At 43.6% G+C, this 23,049-nt stretch overlaps 1 protein-coding gene across 1 annotated transcript; it reads right to left on the bottom strand.

The window, feature by feature from the left end:
- Positions 1–726: 726 nt before the first annotated feature.
- On the bottom strand, positions 727–22,302 carry LOC119455288 (putative defense protein 3). Its single transcript, XM_037716686.2, has 4 exons — positions 22,178–22,302; positions 10,116–10,346; positions 6,384–6,594; positions 727–841 (listed from the first exon to the last, which is right to left on the bottom strand). The coding sequence occupies exons 2-4, from the start codon at positions 10,336–10,338 to the stop codon at positions 730–732; spliced, it is 546 nt and encodes a 181-aa protein (XP_037572614.1). The 5' UTR covers positions 10,339–10,346; positions 22,178–22,302; the 3' UTR covers positions 727–729.
- Positions 22,303–23,049: the final 747 nt, after the last annotated feature.

Genomic DNA, 23,049 nt, shown 5'->3' on the forward strand with positions numbered 1-23,049 from the left:
AGAGAGTAACAATTCTGGCCACCTGGTCCGCACCGACAGAGAAGTTTGACAGTGATACGCAGTAAAATTTCTTTCATGCAGTTATCGTGTAGTTTCCCACGGATACCAGCAAGTTTACCTGCCACAAATAAATGCCCAGGAAATAAATTTATTTGTGCATGCGTCAACGATTTCATCGCGTTAATCATTAAACAAGCCAGCGCCTTAAAGGGTGCAAAATTGTTTACTGTGCAGGAAAGTTACGAACAATATCTTGAATTCTTGTAAGATAGGGGGAACGCCGCAGTGATCAGTCACATCGGAGTCATTGTTGGGTGAGAAGAAGAAAAAGAAAGATCTCGGGATTTACATGCCAAAATCCGGATATGATTATGACGCACGCCGTAGTGGTGAACATCGTAATAATTTTGACCCTCCGTGGTTGTTTATAGTGCAACAAATTAACAGTACCCGGTTTTATGGCATCTCGCCCCCATCGAAACGCAGCCGCCGTGGCCAGGGTTTGATTCCGCACCCTCTCGCTTAGCGGCGCATTGCCATAGCCACTACGCTACCACGACCGGAAGAAGAAGACGAGGAACGCGCGAGTGGTGGCGTGAGTCTTGGCCTGGTGCTCTTGGGCGCAGCTAGCCATGACTGCTCTCTGGGACTGCAGGCCCACATCGTTCCCACAAGGTCTTCCCTGGAACCACCCAATACCCCTCAACCCATGAGAGCACACGAACCACTTCATGGAAGTTTATTGAATGCAAGAGAAACGCGACCAGGCCGAAGCTTCCGCACTTTAACCGTGCTCCACAGATCAGTGTAGAATAGGTGGTAGTCATGGACCACAGTCGCCCTGCAAGAAATAAAGAGAATAGATGAGGGTGGCGCCTTTGATATAACTGATATGCGATGCGAATGATTTTACTCGGGATAGTAGATATGCAGGAAAGTACAGAGACATTATAAAAGTTTAAGTCAACTCATTTTTAGATTAGGGCAAACACAAATGATCAAAATACTGGAGACCTTTTTTTCTTGGGCGCTTTTTTACTTTCGTAATGAATCGTCACTTTTTAGGCATTCCGGTACTTAATACCTAAGATGAAGCCTAACAATTAATATTGAGGCTCATGAATGCCTTGCGGGGCAAAATATGCAAAGCACCGCTGCGAAATGAGCCCACTTATGTAATTTACAAAAGCGTCACCTGTTTTTGTTGTTTATAAGAGCTAGCTGTACGAACCATAAGCTATAGGGCAATAAAACTGCGAAATTCGTGCTGCAATTTCGTTAGTTTACCGAACCGCCAAGCACATCATCTCAAGCAATGTATTGACTCCAAAGCATGAACGCCGAATTTCTTGAGACTCAGCTGCTAGGTTTAGGTCTGTATTCGCAAGAAAGAACTAATTTTCTTGCTGAAATATTTGCAGTGACGTGCTTCTCAGAGTAATTAAGCAGCATGTGCCTATAGACGTGGCTATTGCAAAAAAAAAAGTATCTGAAACTACAGTGTGTTAACCGACTTCGGGAGCAAACGCATTAAATGCGTGACAAGGGACGCGGGTGTCCATACTCGAAGAATACAATTCTAAGTGAGCTGCCGTCCGGGAAAAAAAAAAACAGGAATCGTGCTCCTATCGGATGGTCGTCTTGGTGCCAGCGTACACCCAGCTGAGCTGGATCAACTTACCTCTCATTGAACACAATCAGAGGCAAGTGGAGCTTCCGTAGAGCCAAATAGACCACAAACAGTATGCAATAGTATTTATGCGAATAAAATTCAGAGCCTAGTTCAGCAACTTTGTGGCTATCTATCTATCTATTTATCTATTTATAGCTCTCCTCTACGTCGTTCTTCCCAGAGATCCCAGTTATCTACCGGCTAGGGCCACTGGGTATGTGCACGAGCAGACAACTTACATACCATACTTAAATACACAAGCATAATCATTGAAATTTCTGGCAACAGCCAATGGTGGATCACTAAATTATATATGCACAACCACTAGAATGCTAATCGCGTTAACGGAGATAATCATCCCCAATAGATGCGCTCTACTTGAGTTCGAAATGCACGTCTGCATTCTCTGTAACTGCTGCAATGAACGCTTCACCACCACTTTCGCCTCCTGCGCAGGGATGTACTAGGTTAGCAGTCATCATGATTTAACTCTTAATTTACTCAGCATCATCATTGTCATTTCCTTGGTTCGTCTTCAGTGCACTGACCCAGCATTTTTTAGAAACATAACATTGCTTTAAGGCACAAAGCACTAGAGTGAGCGAAAAAGTCGAAAAAGATTATTTTGAAACCATCAATTTGTTTCATTAGGGCATTTATATTCAAAGCCAGTGCTGTTTTTTTCTGATAGTGCAGACCTATCAAATTCAGTAAGCCTTCCTTTTAACGAAACCATGCACCGAGACAAAAAGAAGCCATGTTATAAACGGTTTCGCGTTAAAAGCAGAGAGGTTTTAAAACTACCACGATAATACAACCCTTTGCATTAAAACAGCGCGGGACAACACAAAAGATTTTCAATAGTTAGTTTAAGTAAGTGTGCCCGGTAATGGCTATATGAGAGCATTTTATTTTGGAGCAAGAAAAAGACGGTCAGTGTTTGAAGTGCGTTTGTGCCATGCACCAACAGTACACCTCAGAAACATTTTACACAGCTCAGAACAGTTTCTGCGCCGCCACTCCACTCCACTACGTTTTCATGCAAGCGAAAAATTACTTGCTTCTCACAAATGGACTTGTTTCTAAGCAAATGTGGTGCGTTTTGTATGCATTTTTATCGCCTTCAAAAGCACGCACTGAAGAGAGAATGGGACATACGCAATATGTTTGTGTGTGTTGTGTTTTATGGGATGTGTTTGGTTTTCGCACCGTATGTTTGCTTTTCGCACTGTGTATTTCGCGAAGTTGCTCATCTAGATTCTTTTTTTCACCACGGCCACGGAATAGAATGCGAAGATTTTCTGCGTCCGAGACAAGCGCAATACTCAGCAGCGTGCTCTTCGGTAAGCGTGCACAACTGAAAATTGTATCCGGGGTTCACGCAGACAACCTGGTGTACACACTCCTACAGCTTGTCAGAGGGGCGTCTTCCATCTCCTGGCTCTCGGACATGTACTGAACAGAACGTTGATTCCACGAAGCTGTTAGTGATGCTTGGCGTACAATTTTTTCATCTGGTGACTATTTGTGCATCTGACTGGTTCCTACCGCGCTCCAACTCGGCCTGCAGCGATGCGGAGCCCTCTAGAGAGTTCACACCGAGAAATCCTGCCCCAGCCGAAGGCACACTAGCTGCTCTCGGAGTAATCGTAGTAGCCAGGTGATCGAGTTTCTGTCAGATTTCGGTTGCGCTGCCAGGTTGAAGGTGGGAGCACCTCCGAACACTCTGAGCTGGAGTGTGGTGTTCTCCAGAACACCACACCAGGCAGATGCGTTATGAGCGCTCGATTTAGACCAGTGGAATGTAAACCATACCACAAGAACACTTTGGAGCGCTCGAAGCCGGTCAGTCGCATGCAATGTGTCTGGTTTTCAGATTTATGGTTTTCAGCACAGCAATGGTGAATTTTTTTTATTTTTTATAGTTTCAGGCTACGAGAGTCATTTGCATCATGCTGTCGTGGATGTCTTTAAGCAGTCCTAATGATACCTTGTTTTCTAAGCGACCATGGAGGTGTGCACTCTAGCAGAAACTGTGTGTGGCTGTGTTCTTTCGTGCAATCGTAAGCTTTTTTTTTTCATGTTTCACACTACTTTTGGGGCATGAAAAGCCACCAACCAGTTTTTTATGTGCACCTCGTTACAGGTTCTACATGGCCGCTTCTTTGCATTTTGGTCCTTAGTGTCCTTGGTGTAGATGGATGACGGCTGCACTTTGGCCGGTGAATGTGTCGTAACAAATTTCCATGAACAGCCTGAAATTGGTCGAGCTACCCCTCGATGCTCCGTTTGTGAGGCCAGCCTCTCAGCCAGCCAGAATAAAGATGTTCTATGGTCTCTCTCAAGGCATTGCAATCCACGTATGCGTTTTTAACGGCAGGAAAAAGTGCTCCAATCTGTCCAAATTTAAACTCCATGCTTTTTATTTATTTATTTGTACATACTGCAGCCCTATCGGGCTATGGCAGGAGTGGGTGTGAAAAGCAGAGGAATGACAAATAATAAACAATAAAGGCAATACGAACAAACAAATCAAAACTATTCAATGGCTGCTAAGAATAAGTTTAAAGGAAGAGAACGAGTAGGACCAGGCAAACAATTCCAGTATTCAATTACACGAGGAAATAAACTGTATTTAAAAGTGTCCGTACGGGCAAAATAAGGCGCGATGTTTAGGTGATGGTAACTTCTAGTACGAGATGGTTTTGCAGGAGGTAGATAATTATCTGAAGATATACGGCAAGATGAGTTAATAATGCAATGCAAAAACTTCAGTGATTCCGTGCGTCGGCGGTCTGAGAGCGGTTTTAAGCCTAGGGATAAAAGCGCTGTAGAGGGTGAAAAATCCCTGTCGTACCTACGGCATATGAAGCGGATCGCTTTCTTTTGGATGGCCTCAATCTGGTTAATGTGGCATTGTTTGTGTGGATTCCAGACAGGAGAAGCATACTCTAGTATAGGCCGGATTAGCGATTTATACATGAGTAGTTTAGTGTCCCTTGGGGCTGTGGTCAATGTGCGGCGCAGATAGCCTAACTTTTTCAATGCCTTTGAGGATATTAAATCTATGTGCTTCGACCAAGACATACTTGGTGTGAAAACAAGACCAAGGTATTTATATTCACTAACGCTCTGAATTGGAGTATTATTAACTTTGTAAGTGAAAACGGCTTTCTTTTCAATGTGACCGAGAATGCGGACGGCAGGATGTCAAGTGTAAAAGCGACTTTCGATTTTATTTAGTCACCATTTTTAATGCGAAGCATTATGGGGATTTACAACCGGGTTTCTTTTTTCGTAGTGCCAGGTAGTGTTGTTTACCACTGACCAACTAAACAGCGCCATTGAGTGAAACTCTGCTCTATAAACTCAGAGTGAACCACGCCATGAATCACAGTAGCTCTACATATCACGTCACGTCCTAGGTATTTCTAAAGCAATTTATGGGCTCTTTCACGAAATAACCCATGATATTCAACTGCTTCCTCGATTTAATTTAATGTGTTATATTTGGATAACTGCATTCTTGAGTTAAGGGGTACATGGCACTTGGCATGTGCAAATGAGAATGTGCCTATTCATTAGCAACCCTCGAGAATGTCTTTGTGCAACTGTTACATAGGGAGTACACAAAATGGCAAAGTGTTTTAAGATATGTGTAGTAATTCTGTGCCCCCCCCCCCTCCCCCATATACATCTCATCACTTTTCTTTCCGTCAACAAACCACGAACACCGACTTCGTCGGTGTTCGTCGGTGTTCATTACACCGCTGCGTCGACACCTCGCACAGTGCATCCGCCTGATTTGGTGTGTTTGCATTTCGGAATAGCTTGTGAGTAGTGCAGTGCATAGACATTGCATGAGACTACGGGCGTGATCTGTACTGCACAACATCCTAACGTTCCTTGCATGAATGCAACAAATCAGGCGCCATGCCGTCATTGTCACCGTTCAACTTTATTGATCATCGTCATCGCTTTGCTGCAGTAAAAACTCGCGTTTGTATCCAACACGCAAGTGCGCTCCTTATGCAAACATCTTCGTCCATCTGGGAAAGCTTTGCAGAACCGCAAAGGGTGCTGAATAGCGAGCTACCAGCAAGATGGTTTGCATAGCATTGATTTCTACTGTGCGTGTTATTGGCACACACATTTATTTATTTATTTATTTATTTATTTATTTATTTATTTATTTATTTATTTATTTATTTATTTATTTATTTATTTAAATACCATGGCTAGCATGACTTCCTTTTGAAAGGTCGAACACTGTTGTGCCGACTTCGGTGAAGCTGTACCTGCGGTGCATTGCCTGTTGCACAAGCCTGCTGCTATCAGATACGCATGCAACGTGAAGTCAGGCTACGTTAAAATGATGCGGAACACACTGTGAAATCTGTACGCGATAGACGTTCTACGTGTCTTCGGCTGTGAACGAACGCTCACGTTCTTCTCCGTCCTGCACCCCCTCCCCCCGCTTCACACTTGTTGGTTATCCTCCGTGACACTCCCCAGAAGCTCCCGCTTGGCTTCAAGCCCCTCCAAACACGTCTTAGCCGACCAGGTTGGAGGGGCGGTGGCGCGTAGATTAAGGGACTTTAGCTTGCAGGTGCTACGTGCAAACTGCATTGCGCAGTGCCCTCCGCTCCTCGTTATTAATACGAAAAAAAGCAAATAGTCTCCCGCCTCACTTGAGGGCACAATTACTTACTTGAAACGCACGCTTCCGGCCTTATCGACGGGGGCTTGCCACAGGAAGTTCACGGCGCTCTTTTTCTTCTTGCTCTTATGCGTGGCCCCAGAGCAGTCCGTCATTGGCTTGTAGTTCGCGCCGGGCGGGAAGTGGCCAACGTCGTTACCCTGCTCGTCCAAAGCCTTCACCAAGAAGCCCTTGAAGTGCGAGCTCTCGGTAAAAAGGTTTACTGCATTGTTTGTAAAAGAAGCAAGAGCTGTCAGGTTTACGTAATTGTGTTACTGTGAGCGCTGTCATTAACATCAACAGCAAATGAAATCCTTCATTTTGCAATCATTGATCAGATTGCCATAATCACTCCTGCATTAACCGCCCGGTACGTTTTTTAGCAAACGGAACAGCGTCAGCCCTGAAAATGCTCGGTCCTTAATCAATAATTTTTATACCAAGGTGCATCTCTTAAAAAACGGAGTATTTAGTATATGGCTCACAGTTTATCTATCAATTTTGCAGTTGACCAATTATACTTGTGAGCCAAATAACATTTCTTTGGTTAATCGGTTCAATTCACTTTGGATAAATAGGCGAAGCATGTTTAACTAATGAGTGAATGTCCTCGCGTATTTTGCCTTTAGAATTAGTTATTCGTAGTCTCATTCTGCACTCTCGCTTATGTTATCAATGTTTATACTTTCCTGCCTGTTTTCATTAATCTTCCTTGTCTTTCGCATGCGTGACACTAAAGTGGTTGAGCGTATAGATAGCTCTATAGTTGAATAGGTTGAGGATATTAGGGCATTTCTTTGTTGAGACTGTTCTTTTCGGTTAAACATAAGTTACTGTGGAGAAATTGAGGTCGACAGTATGTTGACCACTCCCTTTCTCTACCTAATGCAACAAGAATTAAAACGTAAGGCTGTGTTGGTTTCGCGCTCACAAGGGTAAGTATAATAACCGACATGAAGCTTTTTTTTCTTTCTGTTACGTAATTAATTCCATAATATAAATTATTCATTACATCTACATTAAAAGCGTTTCAATTGTTATTTGTTAATTTTTGTTTAACGGCACGCTCTAAAGCATATACCCAGTGAAAGTGTCCTTGAATTCATGAAACAATGTCGGTTGATTTCCTTACGGTCTAAATTTTAAGTGCCTAAATTTTAATTACCGGTAACACCTGGGACACCTACTCCTTGCCAAGATTGTTTCTAATGCCCGTTTATGCAAACCGATTTTGAAGAAACACTACAATACTAGCGCTAATGATAGGACACGTGCCCGAATTCATTATTATTCCGCATAATAAAACGTGGAATAGCCTATTTTACCTAATATAATAATGAACTCGTGACTAATCGCGGTACATGACAAGTTTCTTTTACTTTGTTCCCTAATGCCATCGTTCCCCTTTTTTTTCTTTTTTCAGCTATTTAACCCCATGCTGTACCTCTTAAGCGAATTAAGGGGTAGAGCGGATGATAATCTTTCTCGATAATAAATCTCCTCTCCTAAGGGGATTCTCACAGAACTGATTTTTAGAAATAGGCCTAGGTATTATCATGATGATAGCTTTAAACCCAGTGAATGAGCTTTTGTTCAAAAATATAAAGTGATGAACAAAGGCACAGTATTCTTTAAGGGCTATGAGACGATCTCATTTCTCATTGTTGAGGAATAGAGCGTGCAGTTCTTGATTTTTATAAGAGTGAGTTGTCTCATTTTGTTTTAGCCATGCATGTGTTTTGTAGCAAATGAATACAAAAGTCTCAAGACGTAATGCACGAATGTTCAACCTTTAGTTTCATAAAGGGAAAGAAAAGGCTGACTAGGTGTAAGAAAAATGTATTGCATCCTGTTGTGTACCACCAGAAAAGCTGTTACTACAATCATTACAAAGCTAATTTGCTGTCTAAACAAAGAAAATTATATCACTTGTTTCTTCGAAGCTTCCAAAACTGTCTTTGTATTAGTGAACGTCTTTTCTATAGTGAATTTTAGCACGTAGTATCTCTACTATTCAGAAAAGGTTAGCACTTGAAATTTGAAGTTTTACTTTTTTGTTTACATTCCTTGATGCGTGAATTTTATATTGTTGGACCTATATGTGACTAATAAAAATATATAACAGAGTACTTTTTTTTATACACGAGGAATCATAAATTACAAATACAGTAACCTAATGTTAGTATTAGCGGACCGTGACCTTCGTTTCAACCTTCTTTTTCAAACTGCATGCTAAAATTTACATGCGAACAGGTTGATATTGTTTATATGTTATTTCTTATGTTTAGAAAAATAACAGCGCTAGGTAGACAAGGACACAAAGAAGAAGACGACACTGGCGCTGACAGCGCTGACAGCGCGTGTCTTTGTCTACCGAGCGCTGTTTTTTTCCTAAACATGAATTCCTACCAACTCGCCCAAGTTTTTTCTTCTAGTACAGTTATTTCTTATATGAAGAAAAAAGTTTCTAGTGTGAAGTTTAAAGGCCACTAAATATTCACAACATATCTGAGATGTAGAAGTGTTGAAGCCCTCAAACATTGACGTAGAATGCATCGTCTAAGATACGGACGATGAAATTACAAGTGTCAACTAACGTGTAAGCCTGTTTTTGAACAGTATTTTGTTGCTTAGCTTCCGAGGCACCTGTATCTATACTGTTTTGTCCCCCCTCCCCCCCCCCCCACAACTACGTAACGGGGTTACAAAAAGAAACCTCAAATTAGTTTCGTTTGGTGAAATATTCAGTGGAAACTACATTTGCAGCTCTTTGGGAAAGAGGACTGTTTATGACGGAACAAACTGACAGCGAAATGTTTCGTTCCGACTGTTGCACCTAAACCATGGCACCAATGACACAATCGTGATTTCACTGGTGTCACGGTACTCGTTGCTCTACCGACTATTTTATAGGTGGAAAGTTTCAAAAGGTTCCTTGGGTGTCTTCAGCATCATGCAAGAACTAAATAAAAAAGGGGGGACAACTGTGCAAGCGGTTCTCTTTTCTGGTGTTCTTGTTAAACGTCTGAGAAACCACGGTGAATCAATACTAATGCTCCAATTTTAGTTTGTCAGCATCTACATAGGATTCGTTTTTCGTTCTTTTCAAAGCAGAAGTAACCTTTCCTAGCGGATATTTCTTAACTAGCTCTGAGCAGAGGCTATCAAAATGCATGACCTTACACGGTGTGTGTGAAGGAGCCTTAATGCGGTGGGGCCAATCGTCTTTCGTTGCGGCATACCCTCCCGCTATACCAAGCCTGCGCACATGATAAGAAGGACCTCTTTTGCCTTCTGAATGACTAATTTTGCGACGTGGCTTAAGTTACTGTTTATCTTCGTCAAGCGATAATTGACAGTACCCATGGAACCACGATCTCACTCTACCAAGCTAAAAAGGAACGTGGTAATTGGTTTACAAGTATGGCTTTTTGGGCTAGTTGGTTATATACATCAGAGGTGGTCATAGCGCTAGAAGACACGGACAAGAACGAGAGAACAGAACGAGCGCTAACTTTTAGCCTAGTGTTTATTTCGAAAAGGAACCGTATTTGTAGGCCCGCGCTATGACCACCTCTCATGTGGTAATAGGGTTGTCATTAGCTCAAGTGTTACGAAATGGTCGCATCTTCTGTATCTTATTTGGCAAAAGAAAATGTGTGAATACGATTCTAGACGAAACATGACCTGTGCCTAATTTTGAGTATTATAAAGGCTGCCCATCGGGTATCCTTCAGTCCTCACCTACAAGGGATTCGTTAGCGTTGAAGGTCTCCTTCTCCTGCACCAGCCGGTAGGGGGAGTCACTGCCGTTGAGCTGTCTAGCTCCGTTGTGGAACGGCATCATGTCGTCGCACGCCACTTCCGGGGCTCCGTCCGGGTAAGCCCGGGTCGCATCAAGAACCGACGTCAGCAGCAATAGTGCTGTGGTCCACCATAGTTCTGGTCGGTGCATGCTGATTTGCATTCGCAGACCTGCAAGTGCAATGCGCATGACATTTTTTTTTTACTATTTCTGTCTGACGTTACGGGGTGCAGATTTGACACATCTGAATTGAACTTTGCGAACAATCTTGTCCAAATCTCTGAAGAAACATGAGAATAACACTGCTTGACACAGCTTAAGCGACGTGCCCGGCATAATGAATGAATGTTAAGATGCATTACGCGTCTAGCTAGATATATAAACTTACTTCTGCTTAGTAAGGATACACCACCGTTTAACCGACCGCCGTAGGCAGTACACTGTTTGCTCCACGAAATCTGTCCCTCGTGCTTCATCGTAACAACTTTTTTTTCTCTTTGTTTGGGCAATATTTATATGCTCATTCAGCGTCTCCGGTGGGCTGAACGAGGTATAGAAATATAGATCGGACCAGTTGTGTGATGTCCTTCATTCAACATTTGTTCACGCTGGCAGCATTTATTGTACTTGTGACAAGCGTTATTTACTTGAGGCGATATGTGTGAGTGATAATAACACTCGAGCAGAACTGCATCATGTCCGAGCTGTAGTCGATGTAATAGGGTTTTGCTGAAGAAGAAGAAAATATTTTTTAACACCTGTAAGCCCACTGCTTCGCTTATATTTTTGTTTTTTCTTGTTTCGTAAGCGCATTTCGTTGCACTACGTATCTACTACATCTTCACTTACGGTTACGTAGGGCCGCTCAACTCGTTACGCTGCCCGATGTCACCGCATAGAAATGATCGAGCAAGCCAGAGTGGTAGAGAAAACGTACTCGCGCGTTGCCTCTTTTTCCGTCATGACGTCATGAGCTGCACGTCTTGGAAAACGAAACCAAAACTGACATGCGATAAACCTATAATAACAACTAATTTAACTCGCTTTGAAGATTACCATGATCGTTCTTAAGGGTTTGAAGTCCAGAACCTAGCTATGAAAAAAAAATTTAATATGACGTCAGTGCTCCGCTAACCGTTAACCCCGAACGTTCAGTTCAGTAGCGTTCTTGACAGGTATGTAGTGAGGGCACAATGTTATAGAAAGTACACGCAAGAAGCTTATTGCTGGGTACTAGATAAATCCTAAAAAATGTGCTCAGAAAAATTAAGCGGTATTTTCAAGCATAACCAGGCACATACAGTCCAATAGATATACTCCACTAAACTTTATGAAGATCAGTATAAATACGCTACATCATACTTTTAATGCTCATAAACTTGGCAACGCTGTGTAAGTCCAAGAATGTAATAATCACTTGTCGCTGCTGTCATATGTTATGCAAGACACAATGCACGTAATTTCCGGCGACTGACTGCACAATTTTATTTGAATTCTTTAATGCATCGTCACGTTAGCACGGTTGCATGTATAAGGCTGAAATTACGCACAGATTCAGCTGAATACCAACGTCTTGAAAAAAGTGCAGTGCACAATATCTTCCGAGTGAAAAGAAACGTTGTTGCCAGAGGCGACAAATAAGAGTGCTCACGTTTTCAGCTACAAGCTTATTTTTATATACATTATTGCAGCGCTACCCATAGTCCAACCAGAAGAGTAAGATGCACTAGATGTAAACCTCAAACGTAGCCGACCAACTGGCGAAGATGAGAATGGTAATGCCTGGACCAACCGCCACCGCTTCTGGTCAACAAACGCAACACAACAGTTAGCTACTTTGCGCAAATTAGAACGTAGAACATGAAGCACACGAACATCCTTAAGGCATAATCAAAGAAACTAGGCAAAGTCAAACACCGACATTCTTTCAACCAACACACCCCGTGCACAAAAGGCGATGTAGTTGCGCGTTTCGTACCATCGCATCCGATAACATCCAAATCGAGCAGAAATGGAGAGACAACGTTCTGATGAATACGTCCTCTTTCCACGACTGGGCGGTCTAGGCTGCACGACCGCTGTCCTTTTTTGTGATCAGCTATACTACAGTACACCGGCAAATACATTTATTTCCTTCGCGGTCAGTGTCAATAAAACTCTTCGTGTCATGAGTGCCTCTTTGTCCGCATAACTGTAACAACTACCCTGCTCAGCTCAGAAAAAAAAAAGAAAATGAAAGGCAATCAGCTGAATGTCACGCGAAGGGGAGGCATAATTATAATTGATCGTTACGTCAAAAAATAAACAGTATTAGACACATTTGATATCTCTAAGCTATTTACAGCAATAATAAGATCGTTAATGTCAGGATAACGACGCAATGGCAACACAGCCATAAATCCTTGCACCCGACTCCAGTGGCACCGCGATGACGATAAACTTATCAGACCGACGAGGCAACCGAGTAAATGACGACAGAACTGTTTTGCGCTATTTTCACATTTTCAAGATGGTGACGACGCGATCATTATGAGCAACTATGACAAGGACGATGGCGATATGGGCGGTGACAGTTATCCATCAGCCTTTCCAGAACAGCGCACTGCTGCCAACCAGGGGCTCGGCTAGCCGCAGTTGTGTCTGGCGGTCCTTCGGGACAAAAGGAGGCCGGCGCCGACTCAGACGTGCCAATCTGGCGCCCCTTTCTCGCGGCCGAGAATTGTCACCTGGGACTGAGGGATTAGCAGTTGGTCTCCGGGCTATCTCATGCGTCGCTAAACGGCAGCGTCGCCCCTTTGGTGCGGTTCCGTGAATTAGCAGCGCCGCCCGAACCACGACGAGGCCCGGCGCCGAGTACGACGTGCCAACCTAGCGCCCTTTCGAGACAGCCACCGCCCTCCCTGGTTCCGCGAACTGACCGCTATGTAGATGCGAATCTTGAAAGAGGCCAGTGTCTGGCAATCCCGGGGGAACGACATCAACGTTCGGTTCCCAAGGTGTCAACCGCTGCCTGTGTTCGGGGGCGACCTAGCAAGATTGGAGGCGGAGCCTGGCGGGAAACGACGACACATCATGTGCGGGATATGGCCACCTGATCAAAGACTGTCATTGGCTAAAAGAACTAAAGTGTATTCCCTCGTCGAGTGAAAGAGGGAAACGGAAGGGATAAAACAGAGGCTTGACCATGTAGAGGAGGCTTGACCATGTAGAGACGCTCGACCATGGAGAACGCTCGGAGATGTAAACGCTACTACATGCAAAGATGTTAGCACGTATACGGCTCCAATATCATGGAGCTCTCTTTTGTAAAATACAACATGTACAGTGTATATAAAATGGTTTTCTAATCTCCCTGGATATCTCCTCCTCTCGGCACCTGGCACGGCACCATATATGGAACCTTCGTGGCCGCTCGGACCCTCGGCTTTCGCAACACCGCGCGGAACTCTTTTGCGCTGTGGTTTGCCCATATGCCGGGTCGTAAAAAAGTGCTGTACTAAACGACACAAAATACCGCTGCAAAAAGATCTCAGGGCACACAAACAGCCATATCTGAACAAACAGTGAGAATTTAGGTGTGACGCCGAACATAATCCAACGCAGCACAGGACGAAATTTATTGATCGCACGAGAAGGGGTTAGCAATGTAGCACTGCCGGCCTTGGCAGCTCCCTCGGAGCATTCTGAGCAAACAGTGTCAGTGAATTGAGTCTGCGAAAACGTTCTATCACTGACGCTCCCGCCTCGCCTGTACCTTTGCGGATAAGAAAACTGCTGGAAAGAAATTGAGCAACAGCCAAGCACGTTAACGAGCTTGATTAATTCTAGCAGGCTGAGCTCAAACTTCCCTGAAGACGCAAACAAGTATGCTAAATGAGTTCCGCCTTGTGGGTGGTCGAGTGGAAGAAGGAGCCGTGGCGCGAACGCTGCTTCAGCCGGAACTGCCGGCCGCTGGGCTCCTTGGGGAACGCAGCACGAGACGCCGAGAGAGCAACCTTGCCGCTCGCCAGGAGCTGAAAAATTGCTTCGATGCATTATTAAATAGGCGCAGCCATGTGCGCGTGCTAACCTCGCTGCGTGCACGGTGCCGAGCGAAGGCATTGTGCGCTGGTTGGAGCGCTGTTGACCGAGTCGGTGAAACTCCTTAGCCAATCCAGCGGGATTGCGCTCCGGGAGAACCTCGCGCGGGAGCTATTGCTTAAGGTGACAGCCATTCACTGCGATATATAGTCAAAGTGAGAGACGTGAAAAAGCGCTTTTCTAGAATGTCCTTAAATATGCAGATTTTCTAGGCCAAGCGCTGGTGATTTCGTGCTTTCGTAGGCTGTCGCCTCGAGGGCAACAACATCCTCCCCAAAAGAAACTCGGGTAGTTGACGTTATATATATATATATATATATATATATATATATATATATATATATATATATATATATATATATATATAATGTCAACTCCCCGAGTTTCTTTAGGTAGATAGATAGATAGATAGATATTCCTCGTCAAATGTCAAAACTCAATCGATGTAATATTGAGAGCGAGCGCGTCCCGCTGTGCGTCAGACGGCAACGCCCCGTAAGGAAGTGTGGGGCAAAGTTTTAATGATAGCCCGCCGAAGAAAATCCTGACACAGCCGCACAGGCTTGCCAGGCGAAGCGTGCCGTATCAGTAGCTACCACGGCTAGCCTAACGTTCTGGTTTCCAATTTCCTCGCGCTAGTCGTCACTGGGCGTTTCAGTCTGATATGATAGCGGGGCCGCTCAGGCGTTCCCGCGGCGCTCGGTTCTGATATTGTCTGGATTTACCGCTGACGTTCCATGTTATATATCTTGAATCAGATGCGACATTCAAGATTTTAAAAGAAGAGGGTGCATTAAAATATGTCTTGCTTCCATTTCGCCATTCAACCAACGGCATCTGAGGCACTAATAAAAAAAGATATTATTTTGTTAATTATTCTTCTGAAGTGCACGTTATTAGAGGCAAACTATGTCCACCCCCCTAGGAACCCGATTGCAAAAATGCCGTCTTAGCTACGCTTACAGCCTTTTTATAAAAAAACCTGTACCGTCGGTATATATTTATGCATTTATTTATTTATTTATTTATTTATTTATTGTACCTCAAAGGCCCCAGAGATGGGGTATTTTATTACATGAGGGATGGGCTTAGTTTACCAAAACAGTGATTCGAGACCAGCCTTGAAATAATATATATATATATATATATATATATATATATACAGGGTGTTTCAGCGAACACTTTCAAAAATTCTTATAGGTTACCTGCCTGAGGCAGATAGCCCGATTCTAGTTCATGAGTTGGTCTACTCGAAGAAGCGGACATTACTTGCACAAGAAATTGAAATGCATAATCGAATGATTAACAAAAATTCACTAATTAAGTTTTTAACTAATTGCCTGATGGCCCATATTGCAATTTACAAATTGTAGCCGTGGAGTTAGCAAGGCGGATTCACTTGGAACGAGTTCTCGCGATGACACCAGTTTCGAGATATTAATTCCCGAACTTTGCGGAGAAATGCATTGGCGTTCCAGTTAGTTTCTTAACAAAACGTCGCTTTCTACATTGAAGCACAAATTTAACTGGAACGTCAATGCATTTTCCCGCAAAGTTCGGGAATTTCTGCCAGGACTAAGTCCGCGAAGTTCGGGAAGTTCGGGAAAAAGAATACCAAGGGGTTAGTTTTTTGTTGGTCACAACCATATGAAGCCATCAAAAATAATGAAGCCAGGAAAAGCAAGGGTAACTTCTTTGATGTTTGAATTTCAATGCAGAAATTAAATTTTTTTCTACATACTAATAACATATGAGAGCGAGCCATCATCTTTCCTAGGCCGGACGTAGCAAAAGAACAATTGGAGTCCGTAGTTAAAATATGCTTAATGACTACAAATGTCTAGCTTTTTGTACCGCTGTTTTTCTGTTCAGGGCAATTACATTAAACTATTCATACCATAGTTAATCAGGGCAATTATTTTGACTAAGAACAAACTTTTACTTACAGTTCCGCACTCACTACTTCTAGCGGGCAAACGGCGCCCGAGTGTGCGAAATTCCGAGTAAGTTTGTTGCAACCGTTTTGTTGGGCTGTTACTTGGCCAAAACAAAAATACTGGCGGATTGTACAGGTTGGTGTTTCTGTAATTAGGCCATTATGTGGGGCGAATTCTAATGATCTCCTACTGTGGCTATGCAGATTCACTCACACGAAAATAAAATGCAATTGACATAGTACTCTTGAGCATCACTTTTCCAAACACCACACGAACACTACAAATTCACAATTTATTCTTTTAAATGCTCGTTTATTAGCTTCGTCTCACCAGTGATCATACACTATTACGATATAAACAGTACAAGAGCAAAAAATAAAGGCCGCCCAAATATTCTATATGGTGCTAATGCTTGCTAGGACTAAGACAGAGTAGTAAAAAATTGTTCTTATTTATGATTTCTAACTTAATTTTTTATATTTCGGCTTAAAGACTCCAATATTATATGCTTTAAGTTGTAGCGTGGCTTATCAGAGCATGGACGTTACTCATAAACTTGCCGACAATATCTTCAACGCGTTCAGCTAGCATATAGATTCGTCCAGAGCATTCGGACAGAGTTAGGTGAAAATTCCCTTTACTGGCGGCTGATATCTTATGCCTGCAATCTAGCAATTATTTCGCATTGCGCGGTGATAGTAACTTTGATAGTAACGATCGTCCACCACGGTTTTATCATGTGCTGTCTGTCGAAAGCATTTCGCTTTCGATTTGTTATCAGATTTCATAGAAAAAGGTTGGTGCCCTGTAATGTGACAGGTACTCGATATTTCCAAGTCGAAAGGCAGGCAAGATAAGGGTAATCTATATGAGCACACGACATTATCTGCTTCACGCGATACAGTAAGTCGTTTCATCGAGGGGTAAACGGATAACGTCGATCGTACACGCCGGCAAAATTGCAACTTAGGAAACTAAATCGCAGAACTATTACTCAAATTTCACTATTCCGCCCTTCTTTTGGTACCATTGTTTAGACGATGGCAGGTAATTAGTACAGCGGCATTCTTGGTTTGCAATATAGCAGTCCTATTACTACTCGTAAATACTCTCTTATTTGAGTCCATTTCTTAGGTTATGGGTAAAAATGTTTAATAGACAGCTGCTTTACAGAAGTGTTGTACACGTTCCTATAAAACAGGAACGAAAGCTCGTTCCTCGTTCATTCACAATCTTGAAACGAGTTCCGGTTACAAGTTTCTTTAATGCAAAAGGAACGCGTTCCAGTTACCCTTCAATCATTAGAACGTGTCGTTACATGAACGTCACATTTGATTTTTTAAATTAAAATTAAGTGCCGAATAATCCTGTGAAAAAATAAATTGAGCAATTTAAAACTCGCATGGAACTGCGTATATTATACGAAATTGAACATCGCCGGCAGCAGATCATCTGGCCTTCTCCTGCCGAGAAAATGGGAGTAAGCGAAGCGTGTGGCAAGTTGACGCTGTCGCAGGCGTTCCACTTCATCTGCCCTAAACTCAGGGCCGGCGGCTCTTCGCTGACTGCGAGCCTCAAAATCGCCCTCCCGCAACTCGGCGTCCGCAGCGCTTCACTAACGTTTCGCCTGGGCTTTGGAATCCCTCACGCTAGAATCGGACGAAAAGCTTCGCTTACCCCCATTTCCTAGACAGTGGAAGGGCTGGCGATTTTGGCTCTTTGGTTTTGAGAGTCGTTGTCTGCAGTCATTCAGTGTGATCTATTCATGTTTGTTTGTGCGCACTCACACCACAGTTAGTAATAGTCGGGCCACATTTTCCAACCCACGCTACACATGCAGTGCTGCCCGGATCGGCAGCGCAGCGCTACAGGTGTGTCCCTTCGCACGCGCTACCCGCGGGCAGCGCTTCTCATCAACACCACCGTTTCACACGCGCCTTCTCGTGGTCATCGAGTCTCTCTTCATGTCGGTCTACTTACGCCGCAGCACACCTGCTTACTTAATCAGCTCATGTTTACTACAATTCATATTGCTACCAAAGCCGCTCACCTTACTTCGTATGACATTGCTGTGTTGCTATCGCATTCATTGCTTCGCCCTTAGGCCGAAACTGTGACATTTTTTTGCTTACGCCAATGACACGACAATTTCCTTGGCTGGTAGAGGTATACAGCTTCGCTGTAATATGTACCGTAGTCACGTGACAGGCAAGCGGTAGTTCTTTGCGCCTCACGCGGTCGCCCATCCGCCCTGCATGATGTACTGCGTACGTGCGTGCGTCTGTTCAATGCCGTCGAACGTTTACGGAAGGAACGCCGTTCCCTCTGCCGTTCTTTCGTAAACCTAATGAGTTACCGTTACAGTTCCACCGACCCTTAACGGAACAGTCGCGTTCCTCCGTTCCTCCCAAAAGAAACTAGTTCCAGGAAAGCCGTTCCTTGGAACGGCGTTCCGTACAAGACTGCTTTACATTCAAGCGTACAAGAGAAGAGACTGACCACAAACAACAAACAATACAAGAGTTTCACATTTGTGAGCAATCCTTCCGTATGAGAGCCGAAATTTGTTTTTCTTTGTCGTGGTTTCCCTTTTTAGCTCTGAGTTAAAAAGCCCGACTTCAGAAGCTGCGTTGTCAGTTCCACAGTCTTTAAAGGAGTACTAACATGACATTTTCGACTGTTCATTTTTTTATGTTGAAGGAAAACATTGGACCTAGAAACTCTAGAATATATACTGGCAAGTTTCAAAGCCCCATACGTAATTTGTTATAACAGCTTTACTGAGAGAATTTTGAGCATTCATTGTGCTCCTTTCGTAAAATGTCGTGTTTGTGCACATGCATATATACTCGCGCGGTTTCTTTTAATTCCTACATACTGAAGCGATCACTCAAGTTATCACTTCGGTATTCTGAACTAAAACAAGTTCGCGCAAGTATAATTTGTTCAGCGCGACTGCTTTTCGTGATTGCGGCGTCCAGACGACTTTTTTTTGGTTAGTTTACCTCTTTAACGTCGAAATAAACACGAGAAGAAAAACTAAATCATTCCTGATTTGCATACATGGAAGCACTCATGTTAGAAATTTCTTGCAGTGACAGAACAAGAAAAACATTTAAATAAATATTGGCACCTACGTTGTCTTTTCGGTTGCTGTTGTGTCGTTCTCTTCTAAGCCCAATCACCCGCCGTGGTTGCACAGTGGTTATGGTGTTAGGCTGCTGAGTAAAGGTCGCGGGATCGAATCCCCGCCACGGCGGCCGCATTTCGATGGGGGAGAAATGCGAAAACACCCGTGTACTTAGATTTAGGTGCACGTGAAAGAACCCCAGGTGGTTCAAATTTCCGGAGTCCCCCAATACGGCGTGCCTAATAATCAGATCGGGGTTTTGGCACGTAAAACCCCATAATTTTTTTCTAAGCCCAATCTTTCAAACCATCAATACATCATTTCGTTCGTTCATGTGTTTTCTTTAATTCAGTCTGGCGAAATTGCGGGTGTCATCTCGTTCCAACACGTAAGATTCGGCTAAAGATTAGAAGCCCATGACGAGTTCATTGAAACTTTGAATTGCAGCCCTTCACGGCATATTTCACACACCAGTCACTTACGGTCAATTTAACTAGACCAACGAGAGGGGTGTTGATCATGATTACTTCCAGCCTAGTTCCCACTTTTCTTACAGTGACAGCCGTTGACACAAAAAATCGCTGACGAAATTGGCGGCCCATAGCTAGCTGAAGACGACAGGGCCACAATATAATCTGTCTTGTATAGAAGCAATAAATTCCTCATCACATTGTTCAATATAACGCGTATATTTCCCATAACTGTTTACCTGCAGTGCCAGACGTTGCTTCTGCAACGTTGTTCAAAGACAACGTCGCACCCACTTTCCAGAGAAGCGCAACTAGTAATGAAGTTTTGGGCATAATTGCTGAAAAGGTCAATATCTGGTATAGCTGCTCCCCTGTCAAAAAAAAATACAATCTCTCAGTAGTTTTTTTTTTCATATACTTTCAAGTTGGCTAAAGCAATGAATATATCAAGGCTGGGTTATGAAATAACGGGCCACAGAGCTAATACTTCTTCTGGTTATTTTCGCTACTTTAATGCCGTTGCATATCTGACTATGCGTATCCGGTATGACTATAGATATGCACCGCCATATGTACTCATTTTATTTTACCCTTAGAAGAGGGAGCGAGAAAGTACGAAAAAATGACGCAATTCTGGGGTGAATATGCTGGCGCATATATGACGATCCTTCTGGGCGTTAAGAGCTTTGAATGTCCACAGTTGTAAATTGCTACGAACATATTCATGCGTCGTCCACGCATATATGCACACATTTCTTGGACACCGCTACGACGTAGGCAATGTGCCTTCCAGTATTGTCATATGCTGTATTGGAGACTACCACGTTTTTATATTCTATATGGTTCATCGCTGGAAGCCTCCTAATGATGAAGATGCTTATTTGTTACTTGCTTTTGCACATACTAACTTCTTATATAGCTTGTGGCAGTGAAATAAAACAAATGAGGAGGATATTAGAAAACTATCAGTAGAGTGAAAAAAAAGTTCGCAGCTCTCCTTAAACTTCAGCCCAATTATCCCTCCGCCAAATATCGTGCGTTTCGCCGCCTAAATTTCTTAATTTCTTCAGCAGTGGACCAGGATAGCATCTACTAATATCAAAATTTCTTGCGTTCAAGTTCGTCTGGATCGATGAGTGAAGTTGTAATAAAAGAAATACTCCACTCTGCACTAATACTTCTTTTCTTTCTGAGGTTTTACGTCCCAAAACCATCCATGATTATAAGACACTCCGTAGTGAAGGGCTCCGGATTAATTTTGACCACGTGGGGCTCTTTAACGTGCACTACAACGCAAACACACGGACGTTTTTGCATTGCGCCTCCATCAAAATGCGGCCACCGCGGCCGCGATTCGATGCCGCGACCTGGTATTATTTCATTATTTCAATATTTCTATATTTATCGTTAGTGTTTAAGAGGATAATCAAACAGCACGATGGTTACTTTAGACATGAAATTTAGCACAGTCAATGCCGAGTCTGTTTTTTTTTTTTTCTTGGATCGGAAGTCTGTATTTCCCCATTTTTGGCATTCCTTACATTGTGGGCTTCAGATTTTCAGATTTGCAACTTTCCACGTACCACCGTTACGTGTAGCGCGCTGTCATTATCTGTCTTTGTCGTATGGGCTCATATAGTAAAACACATCAATTAAACGCCTACTTAAATCCCAGAACAAAACTTACACTGTGATTCATGGCGTTGGGTGAGCCTTTGTTACTTGGGCAGTGCTCAGACACTCAAGATGTGGATGACAGCAGTGCGCCAAAAAGCGAAGCGCGCGTGACTTTGCCAGTCATTCGATCACCTATACTCAGGCTCGGCAATGAAGTACGCGAGTGTCACTGTGCTCATGCGCTGACTTTCGTGAGCAGTGTTGAAGAACGATAACTTTCGGGCTAACGGCAGGCATTACCAAGCCACGACCGGCAGCGTACCACTATCAATAAAAATGAGATCACATAATCACTGCATTCTGCGGCAACTAACATATGGGGCAGAAACTTGTAGGATAACAAATAAGCTTGAGTAAAAGTTAAGGGCTGCGCATCGAGCGATGGAACGAAAAATTGTAGGCGTAACGTTAAAGGACAGGATGGCATCGTTGTACATTAGAGGGCAAACGGGAATGATCAATCTTCTAGTTGAATTTAAGAGAAATAAATGGAGATGGGAAAGCCACGCTGTACGTAGGGCAGATATTAGAGTTACGGAATGGGCGCCAAGGGGGCGGAACCCTGGTGGAGGGTAATTAATTGGGGGGATAAAAACCCCTTGTGCAGCTCCTACTTGTTTCTCGGCTCCGTATTGCAGCGCTGTAACGAATGAAAACTTTCCAGCGTCAGGATGGGACAGGAATATGTACCATTTGAGATCACTCACCCGTGTTAAGATGGCTTTAGATCTCGGCGGAGGTGTGGTTCGGTGTTCCTTCTCCAGGCAACAAGACCCGCGTTTCCGTTTGTTCAGCCCGTACTGGCACGTTTAAATGCGACACATGGTCCTAAACGGCTGCTAGATATCGAATCGCATATATCTTAGTGCTCGCGTCGGCCAATGAGTGGCCAACCGAGCTTATCGCGTGCGTCGAGCACGCGATAAGCTTTAGCAAACGGACGCAGACGCGAACACTTCTTACTGTATCAGTTCCATATCATCCCGCATATTTTCTCGGGCACGACGATAAGCGATACTTTCTATTGATCAACGATTATAGGTGCCGGTCAACTTTGGACATCTTCCATTTCCCGAGTGCAAGCCGAGTCTCAGTGAAGCTTAGACAGTCAAGCGGGCATGACAAAACTGTTGGCCCTGTTTTCTTGGGGTAGCATTACGACAAATAATTTACCTAAGCTAAACTTGAAGGCGCCAGTTACAGAATCCACTCAGAACAAACGCCGGATATTGACGTAACTTTACTCGGCTCAATACACGTGAGAAAATCAGTCGCCAACGTTATTGGAGGGCTTCTCAAGGTTTTTTGAGCGTGGTGGAAGCACATTTCTTTGTCCATGTTGCACACGCAGAAGCTGCATGATTGTCCCTTTTGTACCAACAAACTTGACATATGACATTTCTGGACATTCCGATGAGGCAGCAGTAGTGAATGCTACTCCAAGCCACATTACAAATGAGAGTTACAACAGGTAGTGGTAAGCCGTGCAGAAGGCGGAGCTTTAGATGGTTCTTCCGGGAACAACGCCGCTGGTTTGTAAAGTTTGTCGAATCGAACTGGGGCAATGTGAGCTCGCGTT

This window comes from Dermacentor silvarum, chromosome 6, assembly GCF_013339745.2.
Source record: "Dermacentor silvarum isolate Dsil-2018 chromosome 6, BIME_Dsil_1.4, whole genome shotgun sequence".
NCBI classification, from domain to species: Eukaryota; Metazoa; Arthropoda; class Arachnida; order Ixodida; family Ixodidae; genus Dermacentor; species Dermacentor silvarum.

Excerpts from the sequence above, each read along its gene's own strand:
- LOC119455288 (XM_037716686.2), bottom strand. The coding sequence starts at position 10,338 with ATGCAAATCAGCATGCACCGACCAGAACTATGGTGGACCACAGCACTA. Across the intron at positions 6,595-10,115 it reads CGCTAACGAATCCCTTGTAG|TAAACCTTTTTACCGAGAGC; the intron begins GTGAGGACTGAA and ends CAAACAATGCAG. Across the intron at positions 842-6,383 it reads GCCGGAAGCGTGCGTTTCAA|GGCGACTGTGGTCCATGACT; the intron begins GTAAGTAATTGT and ends TATTTCTTGCAG.